Source organism: Narcine bancroftii, chromosome 1, assembly GCF_036971445.1.
Source record: "Narcine bancroftii isolate sNarBan1 chromosome 1, sNarBan1.hap1, whole genome shotgun sequence".
Taxonomy (NCBI): Eukaryota; Metazoa; Chordata; class Chondrichthyes; order Torpediniformes; family Narcinidae; genus Narcine; species Narcine bancroftii.
Genome location: NC_091469.1, coordinates 87,919,654 through 87,940,523, shown reverse-complemented (window position 1 = coordinate 87,940,523; position 20,870 = coordinate 87,919,654). Strand labels below are relative to the sequence as shown.

General features: G+C 40.6%; 1 protein-coding gene across 19 annotated transcripts in view; it reads left to right on the top strand.

The window, feature by feature from the left end:
* Positions 1-20,870, top strand: part of LOC138760976 (astrotactin-2-like) — a 1,981,947-nt gene that overhangs the window by 1,394,367 nt on the left and 566,710 nt on the right. The window contains exon 18 of one of the 19 annotated variants that reach the window (XM_069932542.1): positions 7,527-9,233. The exons of the other annotated variants lie outside the window; for them this stretch is intronic. Within the exon in view, the coding sequence (XP_069788643.1) occupies positions 7,527-7,715 (189 nt within the window). The 3' untranslated portion in view covers positions 7,716-9,233. Of the gene's footprint in view, positions 1-7,526; positions 9,234-20,870 lie in introns of those variants that run through there. 19 annotated transcript variants of the gene reach the window in all.

Here is a 20,870-nt window from a genome sequence, read left to right as displayed (position 1 = left end):
TCGCTGGCGCTGTAACCTCAATGGGCTAACATCTTCTTACTATGAATCTACAAACATTGCCTCAAGGATAAAACAAGTTATGCTGATTAAGGAAGAAAGTGAGTACAAATGTTACTCTGACCTTCAGTTTCCCCGAGTACAACTTGGATTCAACAAGTTCTGCATTATGACCTGAGATTTTATGGAGAAAAAAAATGTGTTACAAATAAAGGAAGTTGTAATGAATGCATTGAAATTTGTATTCATGCAGTGACTGTGTTTGTGATGTTTACGTTGTGAACTCCTCAAAGTAGTCCTGTCTCCCAGAAGAGCACCTGAGGCAAACGGCTTGCTTCTATCCAGTGTAAATAAGAACATGATTATGTCATGTTACATCATGTTAAAAAAAAACAGGTGAAAACATGTCATTCTGGATGCTGCTTGTGATTGTCAGTAGTGGAATCCAAAATCAATCGATATGTGCCAGCAGATAGGATTTCTGTGCATGATTAGTCCAATGCATCAATCGCAAGCCTGATAGTTGGTTCTACAAAACTGGAAGTACTCAAAAACTGACAGTGGAAAGTAGTAAAGGTGCGGAAGTGCTCCTTTTCCTCTTCGGAGGTCAGTGGAGAAGCACTTGGGCCAATAATCACAAGCGACCACAACTTCCTTTTCAGATTTTGACTTGGATCCTTTTATCCTGCTTTGAACTTGGTCTGTGGTGGACATATTTTCAACCACACAGTTCTTAACTTTCACTTTAGGAATGAGACTTGATTTATGATTTATCCTGACCTATTCTGTTACATGACATTTCCTCACCTGTCAGCAAGGCGCAACAGCAACTGCACTTCCTTAGAAGGCTGAAGTGGGCACCATTCTGTCATCTTTCGACAGGAGCTCTATCAGCAGCTTCCTGGCCAGCTGCATCACAGTGTGGTACGGTTGCTGCAGAGCATCAGATTGGAGGTCAATCGAGAGGACCGTAAAAGTGGCAGAGAGGATCACTGGGGTCTCTCTCTTCCCCCCACCCCCCCCCCCTCCATTCAATGTGATTTACCGGGATAATTGTTTAAAGAGGGCTCCAAAAGCAGGGAGGATCTCTACCACCCAACATGCAGCAACTTCCACCTACTCCCATCGGGGAAGAGATTCAGAAGTATTAGACCCAGAACCATGAGGCTGAGAAACAGCTTCTTCCCATGGGAAGTGAGACTGCTGAATGACTGTTGAAATGCTAAACTAACCCTCCAAGACTGTACTATTTATTAATAATACTTATTTTATCATACGCAAATATTTACTGTGTCTATGTACCATTGTCTGCATGTGTGCAACAGCATGGACCATAGAATGCTGTTTTGTCAGGTTGTACTGCCACAATTAGATGATAAATAAACTTGAACTAGAAATTTCCAACAGCTTCCAGTGAGTGTTTCTAAATTCTCAGTCTCAAGGTATCCACATCTCCAAGACAAACTTCATTTGAAGTACTTCTTGTTCTCTGAAAATAGCTTATTCTTTCCCAGTAATTATTAATTATTTCCCATCTTCATTGGTTAATAGTTTGGCCTCAATATTGGTTAACAAATTCTTGGAAAAGTTGGTTTGCAATTTCCCGTTTGCAGTAACCCATTCCCACATTTTGGCCTTGGTTAAGAGCAAGTCTCAAATGCCTCAATTGTTGTCACTTCTAAAGGCCTCATCAGGTTACTCAGGAGGACCATATGGAATTGTAAATACTTTAAGTGAGGGACCCATGACTTTTGTTCCCGGACAACCCCAGCCGAGCTAGTGAGTTTCCCCAAATCAGGTGATATGCATGAATAATGCTTGAGGAAAGAGGAACCCAGTTACATGATTGGTTCCATGAAATGATGCAGTTTGTAGTTGAATAATGTATATCCTAATGCTGATTGGGTAATGTTTGTCACTGATTTGTTTTTGATCGCTCAAGTCAGATTGTGGCAGAGTATAAAACTGATGTAATTTTTGGGGAGACCTCCTTGATCCTCAGCTGGCATGACAGACCTCCCGCCAAGCTTGTGTATAATAAAGGAGTACCAGGAAATATAGTGTCAGAGTCCTCCGTTCCTTTTTGTACATTTGGTGAAGAAAAGAGCACTACCCTGGATGAAGAGGGTCATAACGCAGCCGTCCACAACCACAGATGGATATTGGTGGGGAGGGAATATTTGAAAACCTTTTGGGAATCAAGGAACTGTTATAGTAACAAAAATGGATTGTGGATGCTGGAATCTGGAGTAAACTACAATTTAGTGGAGGAACACAGCGGGGTTGAGCTGCATCAGTGAATGAAAGAGAATTGTCAGGACAGTCTCCAGTGTTGATGAAGGGTTCCAACCTGAAATGCTGACCACTCTTTCTCTCCCACTCCTGCTGCTTGACCTGCAGATTGTGCTCTGAATTAGAAGGGGTTTAAGTTGGGTAGTTAAGTTAATAGAGTTAAGTTAAAGTTTGATTCTGTTTTCATGTGGTCAACCTTTTTTCAAGGGATCTGAAGGGTTAGGGTTGTACATAGTTTGTAGATGGTAGACATACCTTTGTGTTCCATGATCTCGCATAGTTCAGGCATTTTCTTCTCAGCTCCCCTTCTACCTGAGCTTCTAATTAGACAGTATCTTCTTTTGCAAAGCTACCTGAGCGGCACATTAAAAAAAACTGAATGGAAAGTGACAGTTGATCATTATAATTCAACAGTAAACAAGCAGTGTCTGAGCATGGTTTAATGTGGTTAGAGAACCATAATTTTGGGTGCCTCAAATGCATTCCTTGTTTAAATGCATTGCAGACTTTTAATCACATTCCTTTTAAGCAGAAGTGTTATACTGCATTTTTATTCAGACCACTGTCAAAAAGACATCTTTCTTTAATAATCTCCCTTCCCATATTGTAAAACCTCAGGAAGAGAGATAAAAATTCCCAGCAAAGGAAAATAGATGTAATAATTCAGTCAAAGCTACAGGGGTATGGAATCAATGTTTTATTTCATGGGTCTGCTCGACTTCTGCAGACAGTGACCTTGGATTAGTGTCGGGGACTCTGCGCCTGCTGTCATGGATCTGATATTAATGGACAGTCCCTGTCTGCAACTGAAGTTTGCCGTGTACTGCAAAGACTGAAGATCCAATGACAAAAAGTTGCCACAACTGTCGTAATGTTAGAAGCAGAATGATATTGAAATAGAGAGTGCCTGCAAGTTGGGATTTTAGCATGGCATTGGTTATGTTACTGTAGGTGAGAGGACTGTTCTTCACAGATTAGTGATTTCTCGAAAGGTCAGCATTGCTGATTAGTTCTGTAACAATGAGAGCACAGGAAAATCAATGTCAAGGCAAAAAAGAATCATTTGGCTCATTGGAAGTATTCCATGTTTCTTTAACTATTGAGGGAAAGAGTCCATTTGCATCATGAATATACTTATGTTACGAGCCCAAAGGACCCCAAAACCCAGCAGCAATAGATATTCACCACAACAAATGGTTACTTAAACAAAAGTTGTTTTTAATTATCTTTAAACATGAGAACAGAATCAAACTTTAACTTAACTCTATTAACTTAACTACCCAACTTAAACCCCTTCTAATTCTAAGCACACATGTATGTAATGTGTGTGTAAATTTAAGACAAGTTATTTGGTTCACAATTCAATCTCACTTCTCATTCTCTAAGTTCTCTGGTTGCAGGCAATTCTTATACTGTGCACAGAATTTAACATGTATAAAGTTCACCAGGCTTTGGTTCTCGAAAGGTAAATGTTGACTTCTTAGGAAAGTTCTCATAGATTTGTAGAGAGAGTTATTCCAGGAATTCTACAACTGAGCTACCACCATTAGTCACCTCAATATCTTGCTGATGAAACTTGCCCCATCAGGGTTCTCCAGATGATAACCTCTTTCTTTCAGGCTAGTACAGAGTTCCTTTCTGTTCCACTTATTCCAAGAGAAATATCAGACAGATAGCACTTCCAGCCATGCGCCACTCTGTAGCTTCTGTTTCAGTTCCAACAAGCTTCTCCTGGCTGACATTGTTTCAGCTGTGTATATTTCTCTCTCTGCATCTGAGATTCCTACTGTTAGCCACATCTCCTTCTCTCTCTCACTTGCAAAAACCCCCTCCTTCTTCAGCAAACGATAGGAGTTAGTCATCTGCTCCCATCTGTTGTTTTAGCTAAACAAACCTCTCAATGACCTATAAGTGGGCACTTTGCAGAGACGTCAGAAATATCCGACACAGATGCCCTGTCTCCAGTCCATTCATTTCATGACATCATTTCAATTAGCACATATTTGTGAAATGTGCATACAATTCTCCATAGTTTCTCTAAAATCACTGAATATGAATTCTTCAGTATTTCATATAAGATCTGTTTTAAAAAGTGTATGTATGTAACTTACTCTAATTTTACCAATTTATCTCCCAAAAACATTCCTAAATATTACATCACACTTAGTAACCTGTCTCTGCTGCCCTGCCTGGCAGAGTGCAGTCATTCTTAATATTAAACAAACTCATTTTTCTTGATATCATTTTTATATTTAATTGAAATTTGTTTCCTCTGCTCACTCTTTCAATTTTATTTCAATTAATATTCTGAATTCACCAAGTTAATCATATTCTTGTCATTGTGGTTCAGATAAATCGGTATCACTGCCTTAAGCACCTTTTCCCTGGATGCTGCAATATAAGCCTTACTTCCAAGTACAACCCATTCACATGGTTGTTGAATGGATCCCTGCTGAGATTCCACCTGCAGTATTCCTTACAGTTGTGATCTCCTGATCTAAGAAAATACGACATGCCATGGAAAGATTGCAATGAAGATTCACTGAAATCTTCCAGCAATGAGTTCTGACCAAAGGTCTTCAACCATGAACTAGATTTTGCAGTTTTTAGATTTTTGGGTGGTTGGGTGACAGGGTGATGGAGATGGTGTTATCATGACTCAAAATGAACACAAAACTCTTGTGAATAACTTTACTTAAGAAGTTGGATTGATTAAATTGAATAGAAATGTTTATTGTCAGTGATACAACTGATTTTGTATACCATTCGAGCCCAATGCTCCGGTGCCATTGTGGGTTTATTTTTTTTTAATTGAGAGATACAGCACTATAATAGGGCCCTTCTAACCTATAAACCTGCACCTTCCAAATACACCTAGGTGACCAATTAACTTACTAACCCTGTAAGTCTATGGACCATGGGATTAAACTGGAGCACCCGAAGGAAACCCATGCAGATAATGGGAGAATGTACAAACTCCTTACAGACACTGGCTCTGTAATCATGTTGATCTAACTTCTATGCTAACTGTGCCATCCTTTACAAAAAATGTTCACTGAAATCCACAACAGCCAAGCAAGATCATGAGAATGGTAGCAGTTAACTTTAACACAGCAGACAAATCAATTTCAAAAGTTAACAGTGGTTTCTTGATGGGAATGTTGCTCCGTACTGTGTCCTGGAAAGACAGACCTATGTAATCTCTGTAATTCAGCAAGCATTTGCATGGTCTCAAGTGTGGTCCACTGAACTTCCTGGAAGTGAAAAAAGACAGTGAATTAAGCCCATTGGTCATTTGGATGGTTACACTCCATCAATTTTTGATTGATCTACTCTGGATTTCGATTATAGTTTCAAAGATAATTGGCTGCCATTTGCCCTGCAAAATGATGCCTTTGGAGTTCACGATTCCACAACTCTTTTTCTTATTTACTTCATGAATTCACGGCACAATGATAATTTAATGGACTGCCTTCCGAGTTCCTGTCCGTCAATTCACTCAACATGTTTTGATCTAGCTTCAGACCATATTTGAAAGTCCAAAATGCTACATTTTAATTTGGCTCACCTTTCCTGTAGATTGCAGATCTAGACATTTTTGGCCATTTATTTTCTCAGTGCTCTGAATATGAGCAGAAAATGCCATGTATTGTTTATGTTTACTGGGAGTGAAAGAATCCTGATGTACTTTGAGAGGCATTTCAATAGGTACCTCTAAAGGAAAGGCACAGAGTTATATGGTCCTAATGTAAACAAATGGGATGAACAGAAATTGATATTATGGTTAGCATGGATGATGAGGGTTGAAAGGACCTGTATCTGTGCTGTATAGTTCTCCGATTTTATTCTTTGATTCTATTCAGTACCTCCCTTTGAATCAGAGTCACAGATTTCATAAATACTCTTCCCCGCTCTATTTACTTCAACTAGTTCCCACCTTTAAGTTTTCAATCTTGTCTCACATACCATTTGGAATTCCTGTAATTTTTGGTATTTTTTGGAAACCTTTCATGCCAGACTTTCTTAAATGCTTTCTGAATCTTTAATAAGCAATATGAAATGTGTTTCAAAAATCTTGATGGTTCAGTTGAACCATTTTCATCTGATCATAGTAGGACGGTTCATATTAACGTATTGATTTCCTCTCATCAGGTGGTAGACTCTGTCACCTGTGGGTCAGGAGGTGGCTGAAGGGGAGGGGAGATAGCATGCTCCTTCTGACATTTATGCAAGCTGCTGTATAGAGCTGATGCATGACCTTGAGGTTCCCAAAGTCATGTTCCCTCTCTACTTTGAGTGGTTATGGGCCAGGAATAATGTATACAAGGAAGCTTTGAGAATATTTATTTATTTTGTTCTTGATCACAGATCTCTAGGAGTACCAATGACCTCTCCCTTTGATTATTTCCATCATTTTACCAATTCATTCCTCTGAGAACTGTTCCAGATGTGCAATGAATGCATTTAAACATATTTCCTCATGTTATCAAGACAAATTTGACAGGCATTTGAAATCGAAACACAATGCTGGAGAAACTCAGCAAGTCAAACAGTGCACTTTATATAGCAAAGATAAAGATACCTAACCAAATTTTCAGGCTTGAGCCCTTCATCAAGCGCACACTTTGATGAAGAACTGAAGATCATACCTTGATGAAGACCTCAAACATTGGCTATGTACCTTTATCTTTGCTAGATAAAGTAAACTGTTTGCCCTACTGATTTTCTCCAGCATTGCATTTTTTACTTCAACCACAGTGTCTGCAGCCCTTTTTGTTTTACTTCAGCATTTGAGGTTGACTTGGACATCAATATCAGCACAGACATGTGGGCCAAAGGGTCTGTTACTGTGCTATATGTTCCTATTGTACGTAACTGGGTGGTGGATGTTCGCTATTCAAATAGATTCATTTGATCAAAATTTTATCTTCATGTTTTGTGCAATAAAATCTTGAGGAAAGGAATTTATGGCATTGGCTCATATGATTTGCAGAGGAAATCTCCCAGTCTGAAAATTTGACACATCCATTAATTTTTCTTCATTTAAAATCAAGGAACAAGACTGGAATGTATTAAGACAAGAAATGGTCACAGTAAAAGTCATAAAACACACAGTAGAATTGAATTGTCATTTCAGATCTATGTTCTTTCTTTTTTTATATATAAAAGTTAAATTCCAAATTATAAAATTATATCAGTGAACTTCCGCCGTTTCTACTTTAACTAATTGTTTACAGGTTTCAAAGAGACTGCTTCCAATCAACATGCATTTTTTACATGTTGGCAGTTCTGAAGCAACTGAGACACAAGAAAACACAGATGTTAGGATCTGGAACCAAAATCAACTGCTGGAGGAACCCAGAGGGTCGAACAGCATCTGTGGGGAAAAGGGATTATCGATGGTACTGCTTGTGATTCTGAATTAGGACTGGATGCAGGATCTTGAACCAAGGCTTCAACAGTTCCTTTACCCCGACAAATGCTGTTGGAAACAGCAGAGTGTAAAGGAGGACTGATATCCCAAGATGCCAGTTACCTTTCTGTGAAATCTCCATTCAATCAAGTAATGCTGGTGTTCCCACATCTGTCATTCATCATCTTATTATACATGAATGAATGAAGTCGCGGCTCAGGCAATTTCTGTGGATGGTGAATCTGTCTGCCTTACAGCAGGCAAAGAGAAATTTCATGTAATATGACATTGTTTTATTACAATGACAATAAATTGAATCTTGTAGATCGTGATCTTGAAGTGTCCAGGGACAGCAGTATTATTGGATGGATGCAGACAATAAGGTGATGAGGTGGACGCACATCAATGGACAGCAGCTTCCAGAGATGTATTTCTTCCACTGGGTCGTCCAATTAAATTCAAGCTATTTGATTTTCGATGCTTTTGCATAGAGTTGCTAAAATTTCTGGGTGAACAGTTTCACAGTGAGCTTAGCAGTTAGCGCAATGCCAGCATAACCTGTCATTTTCCACTTGTGTGTGAACACATTTAATCTCGTGTCCACATTTTTATCATTTATTTTACTTCATCATACAAGCTCTTCTTTTCCTTATATCCTCACTGTGATAAAACTGAAGCTTATTTTTCTTATAAACTTATTTTAACTGTGGCATGAATAGTATAGTGGTTATCACAAGGCCAACCTGGGTTCGAATCCAGCACTGTCGGTAAGGTCCTTGTGACCTGCATGGGTTTTCCCCAGGTGCTCTGGTTTCTTCTACCCTCTAAAAATGTACAGGGTTGGTAGATTAATTGTTTGCAATTGGGTAGCACAGGTTCAAATGGTCAGAATTAGCTTCTACCATGTTGTATCATTAGATTTTTAAAATTAAATATGGATGGCATAGTTAGCATAAGCATCGAGTGTGTACATTATCTCTGTGTCTGCGTGGGTTCTCCCTGGTTGCTATGGTTTCCTCCCACATTCCAAAGATATACAGGGTTAATTTGGGTCATGGTGTATTTGGGCAGCATGAGCCTGTGGGACGGAAGGACCTGTTACTGTGCTGTAGCTTTAAATTAAATTAAAAAAAAAAATCAGATACTCTGCTCAGTGTTCTGTGCTTCTTCCCAGCAAGTACATACAATATCAACTTCCTTCACAAGATTCTCTTTGGCCGTCCAATCAATGATATGTGTATGCGCATGTTCCATGACCAGAATTGAGGATAGCAGCCACCGTAGAACACAATTTCATTCTATCCGAGCTTCTCTACTTTCTCCTCCTCTTCTGAGAAATTATCTTGGTGATAAGCACATGGATCATCGATAATTACCACTTATAAGGAGGGGGTTTTGCGAGAAGATCATCAACCAATTATAATCACCAGCACACTTTTTTCTGCATTGATGTCAATGAAGCGTTGAAATTATTATAATTGAGTAAAGAGGGTAATTTACACCAATTTTATTGGAAATGACTGCCTATTCAGTGAAATAGTTGTTGTGCTTCATGGATTTGATTGTGGTAACATTGACCCTGTGGTGCTTTGAATTTCTGTTTTGGATGGTCTTGTATTTTCATGTTGACTCTACTGAAGATCAAATATCTGTTCCTTCAGGTAAATGCAGCAAGAACAAGCTACAAATGAGTTACTGGCATTAGGTTTCACACTGTCACTTCAAGAGAGATCAGGCTAACTTCCACCTTGTTCATGTTTCCCCTTTCAAATGGATTCTGATCAGTTGTTTGTCTGAGATGAATCTACCTTTGTCAGGAAAAGGATTGTTTTCATTAAGGAACATTTATGCAAAAACAAAAGGCAAAAGCGGAACTATTCAAGACTGACATCAGCTGCATGTTCTTAGGACAAAGCTGTTCGGGCACCAGAACACCTCAGTTCCCTTTGTGAAACTGCATGATGCATTCACAGCCTGAAGAAAAATCAGAATGCTGGAGAAAGTCAGCAGGTCAAACAATGTACTTTATATGGCAAAGATGTATACCACCACGGTTTCAGGCTTGAGGCCTTCATCAAGGTATGCGCAAAATGTAAGCAGGTGCCTGAACAAATGGTGGCATATGGTTCCTAAAGAAAGATTATTTACTCTCTCTCTCTCTCTCTCTCTCTCTCTCTCTCTCTCTCTCTCTCTCTCACACTCTCTCGCTCTCTCTCTCTCTCTCTCTCTCTTTCTCCCCTCCACTCTTCCAACCCCCTATTTTTTGGGATACCTAAAGCATGTTTAGTACAATTAAAGCAATGACCAATATAAGAAGATGAACAAGTATCAACTTGAAATATTATTTTGTTTATCTTTGAAATGATGCCTCTTGTTATGAGTATTTCCACCATTTAAGAACTTTATTCTGTATTCAGGTCAAGCAGGTACAGTAAGAGAAATAAAGGAAAATTGCATCAAATATTTGCATTCTAAAATTAAGCAACAATTTAATATCTGTCGGATTAAGTCTTCACATTTTGAATTGTTCCACTTTGTTTTCGAGGTTAAAGAGATGTTTAGCATTGTGGGAACACAAACCTTCTGATTGAAAATGTACTTTTGCTGCTAAATAGCAATTGTAACTGGACAATTCATATATGGAAGCCAGAACTTTGTGAAAGCCATTAGTAGTTGAAGGTAGTACTGCCAATTTTGCGAGACAGAAAATATGTCCAAATCAGTTATGGTTCTCAAAAGTGCTCGCAAATTGCTGGACAATGCACACAATAAAAATGGAATGAAATGTGGAGAGATTAATACAATTGGCACTGGATATTTTTACACATGTTTGGCTCTCCAGATGAAAGTTGGATTCTTTCAATGGACTTTAATCTTATCTTTCAGTCAACTCTCAGCAGCATCTTTTGTGTTCTGGTGGAAATTTTGTTGGCTTCACAAATTATATGGTCAGAAGTGAAGCTAAATGGTAACTTCAGTTTCCAGAAATATGTAACTTGTTTTAAAAATTGGGTTGGGAACTGCAAATCTTTTCACCTTTTGTTTCTTTGCAGCATTCTTAAACTGATTTAATCTCAAGCATTTGGAAGTGCAATAAAACAAACTGCCTGTTGTAAAAGTGGTCACTACTTTTAACACCCTATTATAGAGTTTGTGGTTATTTGAAGCTGTTGTTTTTTCTAATAGCCTTACAGAAATGTCAAAAGTTTATATGTATTTTTCATTCAGCATTGAACTCACATTTCAGTAAAATTGTGATATGTAAAAGTTTGCAATTTGAAAAGTGTTACAAAATTAAATCTTTCCTTGGGACATTGCAGTAGCACTGTGACCGTTAAATTAGTGTGGTGAAACCACTATTATATATGTAAATGATATGACCTTATATGTTCGACCCTTCTCTCACTGGCTGGCTTGTGACTCCTCCCCTTTATCCCCCATAAAGGCTTTCATGCCACAATCCTGCCCCCTGTTTGAGTCTGGGCCAGTGTGACCCAGTAATACAAGGGATGCTGTCCATCTCTTGCTAATAAAAACCTTCAGTTCCAGTAACTTCAGTCTTTATGTAATTGATTGTGCATCAATTAGAAAAAAATGAAATTATTCACGAGGAGATTTTAAAATTCTGGATTTGCAGATTACAATTAGCTCACCACTTTTTTTTTAGTCAGAATACATATATGACAATGCATACAATCCTGAGATTTCTTTTCCTGCAGGCAGGCAAAATTTCTAATTACTGGTAACTGTAAACTGTACTCAATGAAAGAAATATAGAAAAAAAGAAAATGTAAGTAAACTAACCGTGCAAATATTCAGTAATAATATGAGTTCCTTAAATGAGTCTTCGAATGAGTCTGTTGTTCTGGAGTCTGATGGTTGAGTGGTAGCAACTATTCCAGAACATGGAGGTACAAGTCCTGATAGCAGCAGTGAGAACAAATGTGGTTGTTTTACTATTAATTAATTATGTGGAAGTTATGAGATGCCATTCATGTTGATATCTTATTGATGTGGTGAATAATAACAGCTTAATTGTATAGCTGATATGATAAAGGGACAAAGTTAAAACAAACTCCCTGGCCAAATCCTGTTCACTACTGCCTATCGACTGTACTCTCTGATTTTAAACATGTAAATTGCTTATGTGATCATTTTGATATTACAACATCCAAGTCAATTAACTTACTTTGATTTAATTTGCAGTCCATACTTTTGCCTAACTACGGCTTATGTAGAATCTGATTCCAAATCTCTTCAGTTATTTTCTTCATTCTCCTTAAAACAATAGCAAGAAAACAGGGAAAGAAAAATCTGAACGTGTATCCAAATGACTTACAGGAGGAGAGTTAAGGGGAAAAGAACTTTGCACTGAAATAAAAACATTGAAGTTAATTTTTGATATATCTGATATATCTGATTAACATGTGAACTGCTCAGGAGGAAAGTCCTTTCATTTTTTTTGTTCTGAGATTAGGATAAATAAAGAAATCAGAATAAAATGGAGATAATTTTGCTGTTTGTAAAGTGATTTTCAGGTTGAATTCTGTCCTGAATCAGGAGCTTATGATGATCATAATACTTCTCACCATTTAGACAGCAGAAGAACGGCGCCATGCCAAAAGTCCAAAAGATATATCATTTCCCATTGCATTATTCAGTAACAGCAGTAAACCTAAGCTTAATGGATTGCATACCTACCTATGCTAAGATGACTGGCTGGTGTGAATCCACTTTCAGGAGGGGGGCCAAGAGAGCTCTTTGCAGACAGTCTCCACTTTCAGACAGTTGGGTTTCCTGATAAACCTGGATCAGTTCCAGATGGAATCATTCCATGATATTTGCTTTCATGGAAATTGGATTCCAGGCTATGCCAAGATTGACTTCCCTGCCAGTGAAGGACCTTCTGGACATCAAGAAACTGTTTGTATCTTTTTCACCAGGCTCTTTGATCATACCAAAACCTTCCTCAGAACCTGTGGGGCTGATGAAATAGCAATTCTGATCATTTCAGAGGCCAAATTGTTTAAAAATCCTCTTGAAACTTGCCATTCCATTTGGAGTCCATCATTTTAAGATCCCTCAATGCCAGAAGATTGACCAATATTTGGACAAGGGTCATATTACCAGAAGCATGCCATATTTGATCTTAGTATCCATAAATCTTTAATGTCAATTCTATATGAATGTGGGTTAGGTTAGTACAAGGATAAACTATGTGTAGACACATAAGCACACTAAAGTCAACAGTGATTTTGTAAGCTTTCCAAGGTGAATGTTATCTTCAGTTAATCAGTGCTACAGAAAGGGAAAATGCTGGAAACTCTTCAGGAAGGTTAGTTAGGAAGGTTCAATCATTAGGTATTAGCACTGAAGTAGTAAAATGGATTCAACAGTGGTTCAATGGGAGATACCAGAGAGTAATGATAGGTAACTGTTTGTCAGATTGGAGGCTGGTGACTAGAGGTGTGCCTCAGGGTTCAGTATTGGGTCCATTCTTCTTTCTTTGGCTTGGCTTCGTGTACGAAGATTTATGGAGGGGGTAATGTCCACGTCAACTGCAGGCTCGTTTGTGGCTGACAAGTCCGATGTGGGACAGGCAAACACGGTTGCAGCGGTTGCAGGGGAAAATTGGTTGGTTGGGGTAGGGTGTTGGGTTTTTCCTCCTTTGTCTTTTGTCAGTGAGGTGGGCTCTGCAGTCTTCTTCAAAGGAGGTTGCTGCCCGCCGAACTGTGAGGCGCCAAGATGCACGGTTTGAGGCGATGTCAGCCCACTGGGGGTGGTCAATGTCATTACTATTTGTCATATACATTGATGATCCGGATGATGGGGTGGTAAATTGGATTAGTAAGTATGCGGATTATACTAAAATTGGCAGAGCTGTGGATAGTGAAGAAGGGTTTCAAAGCTTGCAGAGGGATTTAGGCCAGTTAGAAGAATGGGCTGGAAGATGGCAGATGGAGTTTAATGCAGATAAATGTGAGGTGTTACATTTTCGTAGGGCTAATCATAATTGGACATACATGGTGAATGGAAGGGCATTGAGGAGTGCAGTAGGACAGAGGGATCTAGGAATAATGATACATAGTTCCCTGAAGGTGAAATCACATGTGGATAGGGTGGTGAAAAAATCTTATGGAATATTGGCCTATATAAATCAGAGCATTGAGTATCGGAGCTGGGATGTTATGTTAAAATTGTACAAGGCATTGGTGAGGCCAATTTTGGAGTATTGTGTACAGTTCCGGTCACTAAAAAATAGGAAAGATTAGAGAGAGTGCGGAGAAGATTTACTAGAATGTTGCCAGGGTTACAGGGTCTAAGTTATAGGGAAGGTTAAATAAATTAGGTTTTTACTCTTTGGAGCATAGAAGGTTGAGAGAGGATTTCATTGAGGTATTTAAAATTATTCGGAGTATAGATAGAGTTGGCACAGAAGGGGAAGATACAAACAAGATGACATAATCTGAGAGTTTGGGGGGGTTAAAGTTTAGAGGAAACATGAGGTGGGACTTCTTGACTCAGAGAGTGGTGGGTGTGTGGAATTAGCTCCCAGATGAAGTGGTGGAGGCAGGCTCAATATTTCCATATTAACATTTAAGGAGAAATTGGAGATGTATATGGATGGGGAAGGTATGACGGGTTACAGGTTGAGTGAAGGTCAGTGGGAGAAAGTGTTTGGCATGGACTAGAAGGGCAAAGTTGGTCTGTTTCTGTGCTGTAATTGTTATATGGTTTATATATGGTGGGTAGTATCTGCGGAAGGAGAAACAAAATGAACTTTAAGAGGCCAAAGACCCTCATTAGATCAGAGAGAAAAATAATATTTTAAGTTGCAGAGAAGGTGGATGGATTGGACAAAGGAGAACAATGGGGACATGAGTAAGATATTCCCTCAGTCCTCTTGTTAATTCTGTTTCTCCTTCCACAGGTGCTGTCTGGCCTGCTGAGTGTTTTGAGCATTTATGTATGTTTATTCGAGAATCTGCTGTTTTTGATTTTATTTGATCAGAGACTCTCTTATTTCTTAAAAATATGTTAAATTGTCATTCTGGAAACAAATGACATTTACTGTGGTAATCTGGAAAACCATGATGGGAACAAATTTGCAGCTATTATCAAGTAGGAATACAGAAATATGAAGAGATTTTCTTTAGAAAAGTAAGGAGTGCAAAGAATTGGAAAACATTGGCTCTATGAATAGGGATTGCAGATTCCTGATCTTAAAAGTTTTTGTAAAGTTAGTTCTTTGTTCTTTCTTTATTTAAGACTCCAGAATAGACATGGAGACATTTTAAATTTTACTTTTTTAATTTAAAAAATTTAAGATAGACATACAGCACTGTACGAGACCAATTTAGGCAAGAGCCTGTGCTACTGAAATGTACTCAATTAATCTACAAACCCCCTACTTTTTGAAATGGGGAAGAAAGCCAGTGCAAAGCTTACATAGACATGGGACAAACGTAGAAACTCCTTACAGACAGCACTGAATTCAATCCCGGGTCATTGGCACTGTAATATATGTAATATAAGGTGAATTGAAGATGGTGGTGCAGCTGGAGCTGCTGTTACGGCAGTGTTTCCACTAGTGCGGATCTGTGGGACGTGAAGAGCGGAGATACAGCGCTCCCACAGGGTTCAACCACCCAGTTAAATGCTGTCAAGTCCACACAGGCTATGAACAATCCGTTGAAGGAGTCGACGGTAGTTTTATTTAAAATCCCATGACCGCAGTGTCTGTGTCCAAGATGGCAACGCCTATTATCGGCAGCAGCCACGAGGGGCTGCAGACTCCAAGGGAGTGGAGAACTAATGCAGGGCACCCAAAAAAAATGGGGAGATCATCCTTCATCTGAGAAGGAGAAGCAGGGAAGGTGACCACAGTGGTGGACTATTGAGGGGGCTCTGCAGCTGAAAGACCCACACATGCAGTGAACTGCTAGCGACTCAAGGTGAGGAACCTTGACTGCTGTTGGGAGACTTCCGCCAGGCTGCATACTGCTGGAGATTGGCTCGAAACTGGATGAAGGGGTACCAGGTATCAGAACCAGGATGCGAGGCGGTGTCGAAGGCACTGAGGGAGGCAGGAGGGAGGGCTTCATGTTCTAGATAATTGGGCTTTGTTCCAGGGAAGGTGGGACCTAATCTGATGAGATGGTTTCTCCTGAACAGGAGGGGATCAGCATCCTTGAGGGTAGGTTTGCTAGTGGTGCTCTGGGGGCTTTAAACAAGATTTGCAGGGGGTGGGCAGCCCATGAGAGCAGATAGTGAGGTGGAGGATGGCAAAAGTCATGAGGACTGCACGTAAAGACAGAAAGCAGACATTGGTAAATGATATGTGATTTCAGATGTATCTATTTCAATATGAAGAGTATTGTTGGTAAGGCAGATGAGCTTAGGGTGTGGATTTACATGTGGGATTGTTATTGCTATTAGTGAGACTTGGTTGCAGGAGAGGCAGGACTGGCAGCTCAATGTTCTGGGGTTTGGATCTATCAGATGTGATAGAGGGGGTGGTATGAAAGGGGGAAGAGTCGGGGAAAATATCACAGCTATGCTTAGATGGGACAGCACAGTAGACCATCCTACAGAGGCCATATGAGGTGGACCTAAGGAACTTGAAAGGCAAAAGCACACTAATAGGCTTGTATTAAAGACTGCCAAATATGCTGAAAGAATTTGAGGTGCCAAACTGTATGGAGATAGCAGACCATTGTAAGAAACAAAGTTGTGATGGTAGGCGATTTTTAACTTTCTCCATATTGAATGGGGCTCCCATACTGTAAAAGGACTGGATGGCTTGGAGTTTGTCAAATGTGTGCAGGAAAGTTTTCTAAATCAATATTTAGAGGAACCTATGAGAGAATGCAATACTTGATCTATTAGGGACCCAGGTAGGCAGGTGGCAGATGTCTTGTGCAGGTGAGCATTTTGGGTCCAGTGATCATAATTCATATGAATAAGGACAGGTCTGGTCCTTGATTTGAGATTCTCAACTGGAGAAAGGCCAATTTTGTGGTGTTACAAGCCCAAAGGACCCCAAAACCCAGCAGCAAAAGACCTTCACCAAGACAGGAAGTTTTTAAAACAAAAGTTGTTTTTCATCAACTTAAACATTTCATCCCTAACGTCGAAGTACTCGAGATGGCAGAGGTCGACAGCATCGAGTCCACGCTGCTGAAGATCCAGCTGCGCTGGATGGGTCACGTCTCCAGAATGGAGGACCATCGCCTTCCCAAGATCGTGTTATATGGCGAGCTCTCCACTGGCCACCGTGACAGAGGTGCACCAAAGAAAAGGTACAAGGACTGCCTAAAGAAATCTCTTGGTGCCTGCCACATTGACCACCGCCAGTGGGCTGATAACGCCTCAAACCGTGCATCTTGGCGCCTCACAGTTTGGCGGGCAGCAACCTCCTTTGAAGAAGACCACAGAGCCCACCTCACTGACAAAAGGCAAAGGAGGAAAAACCCAACACCCAACCCCAACCAACCAATTTTCCCCTGCAACCGCTGCAACCGTGTCTGCCTGTCCTGCATCGGACTTGTCAGCCACAAACGAGCCTGCAGCTGACATGGACTTTTTACCCCCTCCATAAATCTTCGTCCGCGAAGCCAAGCCATAGAAAGAAACATGAAAATAGAATCAAACTTGACTAACCCCAAATTAAACCCCTTCTAATTCTAAGTGCACACATGTGTGAGAAACAGAAATAACTTCACAGATTTTGCTCGAGAAAAAAATTGAGAACAAAGAACATTTATTGTACAACAGTGCAAAGTTGGGTGCTTTCCCTTACCATGGGAATACACACATATACTGGGTTTCACCCAACTTTTATACAGTTCATTTCAGTGTAGAGATACCCTCCCCCCACCCCTAACATTCTTCTGCCTCCTGGATTGGTTTGGCATTTGGTAATTCTGTCTGCCTACCTGCAGTTTCTGTAAACTTGAAAGACCATGGGGTATCCTGTCTGGATCCCATCATGTCATTGTCCTTATTCATGAATCTGCCTTTGTTCTTATTCACTCATCTCATCCCCCAGGATTTACTAATTCCTATATGCAGAATTTGCTAATTCTTTCTATCACTATAAGACCCTTATTCTATTATACTTGCGTAACCCTCACACTCTTATCGGAATTTATCCCTACTCAGCACTTACTTAACTTCCTCTAGTCTAGTATTGCTTATTTCATTCATACTAGCTTTACTTCCTATATTCTATTATCTCTCACGATCCACACTTTTTCTTTAGCTACGCTTACTAAATTCTCAACTGGAAACTTGGTCTTTTTCCCAGCGTGTCAGCAAATGAACTGTAATCTCAGCATCATCAGACGGAGTTTGGGAAACATGCATCCTTTGGGTTGTAGTGATCTGATGAGGAGTCCGTTGAATTAAACACTGCACACAAGTCATTAGGTAGGGAATTATCATGATGGCTAAAGTAATAAGTCCAACTGCTATAAGGGCTGTGTGTATCCACCTCCAGTCATCAGTAAAAAGTTCAACAGCCTGACCATTGTGTCCATTGTCATCAATCGATCTTCCACAAACGCTGCCCTCAGCAGCTAACAAGTAATCGAGAGCCACGCGGTTTTGATAAGCTGTAGCTCATATCTGTCGTTGTTCTTCAGCCAATAAATTCAAGGCCGTCGCTGTCTGTCTGGTGAAAATCTTCAAAACTGCTTGGAGTCTGGTTAAACGGTTTAAATGCCAAACAGCTGTGGTATTCTGGAGCAGCTTGATCCGTTTACAACTCGAATCCTCCTTATAGTGATTGCCTTTAGCCTTCTGAATGTATTTGTGACACAAAGGATGATTTACAAGATGCCAAGTTGGGGGGGGTGGGGGGGGAGCATTTACTGTTACCTAACCTGTGAGTAGCAGCTTGTCTGCGAGCATTAGTATATCTTTGGCTTGGCTTCGCGGACGAAGATTTATGGAGGGGGTAAAAAGTCCACGTCAGCTGCAGGCTCGTTTGTGGCTGACCAGTCCGATGCGGGACAGGCAGACACGATTGCAGCGGTTGCAAGGGAAAATTGGTTGGTTGGGGTTGGGTGTTGGGTTTTTCCTCCTTTGCCTTTTGTCAGTGAGGTGGGCTCTGCGGTCTTCTTCAAAGGAGGCTGCTGCCCGCCAAACTGTGAGGCGCCAAGATGCACGGTTTGAGGCGTTATCAGCCCACTGGCGGTGGTCAATGTGGCAGGCACCAAGAGATTTCTTTAGGCAGTCCTTGTACCTTTTCTTTGGTGCACCTCTGTCACGGTGGCCAGTGGAGAGCTCGCCATATAATACGATCTTGGGAAGGCGATGGTCCTCCATTCTGGAGACGTGACCCATCCAGCGCAGCTGGATCTTCAGCAGCGTGGACTCGATGCTGTCGACCTCTGCCATCTCGAGTACCTCGACGTTAGGGGTGTGAGCGCTCCAATGGATGTTGAGGATGGAGCGGAGACAACGCTGGTGGAAGCGTTCTAGGAGCTCCAGGTATAGCCCTGACTAATCATTTTCCCAACCTCTTCTTTGTACCATATTTTTAGCACTCATCTCTTTAATATCTGTAGAGGCCAGGACGCCAACCCAATCCACTCCCCTAGGGCAGGTCTGTTTCCCTGGTCTATGTTGGGATCCTAAATTTATACCTGTGCCCTGCCTGCATTCTAAAGGTAAACTTGTCAATTCCTCAAAGTAATTATCACCTCTGCTGCCCCTAGTCCAGGAGGACTTAATACATTGTGTACAATTGGGTGGTTTCCCAAAAATTGGGAACCAAAAGAAAAACAATGCAGCAAACAATAAAAATAACATTACAGCACTTTTTCCCGGCGTAGCATAACTTTCAGATCAGAAGGATGCGAGACTGCACGCCAGGTGGAGGGTATATTATCAACGTCTTTAGTTCATGGATTAGCTTGTTTAATGCGTTGTATGTGAGTCCACCCCTTTTCTTTTGTCCGCACTGCAGTGTCTGTAATCAGAAGTACACAATAAGGGCCGTCCCATATCGGTTTTAATTTATGGTCTTGCCACGCTTTTACATATACCCAATCACCAGGTTTAACAGAATGAATAGGATAGTCCAGGGGTGGGTTTTGAGCTAATAAGCCCTTATGTTATAAGTCATACAGAGAAGTAGAAAGTCCCTGTAAATATTTAGATATGTACTGGTCATTAGCCTCAGGGGTAGGGGTATCAGTGTGGAATCCCATGTAAGGAAGACCAAACATCATTTCATATGGTGAGACAGGTCCTTACGAGGAGCTGTAAGAGTCCTAATTAAAGCTAAGGGTAAGCATTTAATCCAGGAGAGGCCAGTTTCCTCATGAAGCCGAGTGAGTTGATTTTTCAGGGTCTGATTCATCCGTTCAACATGGCCTGAACTCTGGGGGTGCCATGGGGTATGTAACTGCCAATTTATTCCCAATATTTTACACACACCCTGGAGTACCTGAGAGGTAAAATGTGTACCTCGATCTGAGTCAATGGTTTGAATAATGCTATAATGCCGAATAACAATCTCTAGTAATATCCTGATAACGGTGCTAGCACGATCATTAGGGGTCGGGAAAGCCTCAACCCATCGAGTAAAATGATCCACCATCACCAGGAGGTATTTATAAACCCCTATCTTGGGTAATTCCGTGAAGTCAATCTGTAGTTGTTGAAACAGGCGTACGGCTATATCGCGACCGCCAGGCTTTACCTGGCGCATGACTTTCTTATTCACTCGCTGATAGATTGGGCACCCCCGAGTACTTTGCTTGGCTATGGTGTATATTCCCGAGCAATTAAAGGACTGTACAAAAGCATCAACAAGTGCCAGTGTTCCCCAATGTGTCTGCTGGTGGAGCTGATCAATAATCTGATGAACCAAGGCTTTGTTCAGCACTTGGCGTCCCTCTGCTGTCCACCACAACAGTTTGATGTATTCCCCGGTCTTTCATATAAACTTCCTCTTCCCGTGAAAAGATGGGAGTCTTTTGAACCCCATGTGGGGTGAGGAGTAACAGCTGCATGTCTATTTTTTCTGTGAGTGCAGCCTTTTTGGCAGTTTCATCTGCCCGTGTGTTCCCCTGTGCTTCAGGACTGTCAATAATTTGATGGCCCCGTACATGAACTACAGCTGTCTCCTCAGGTAATATAAGAGCATCTAAGGATT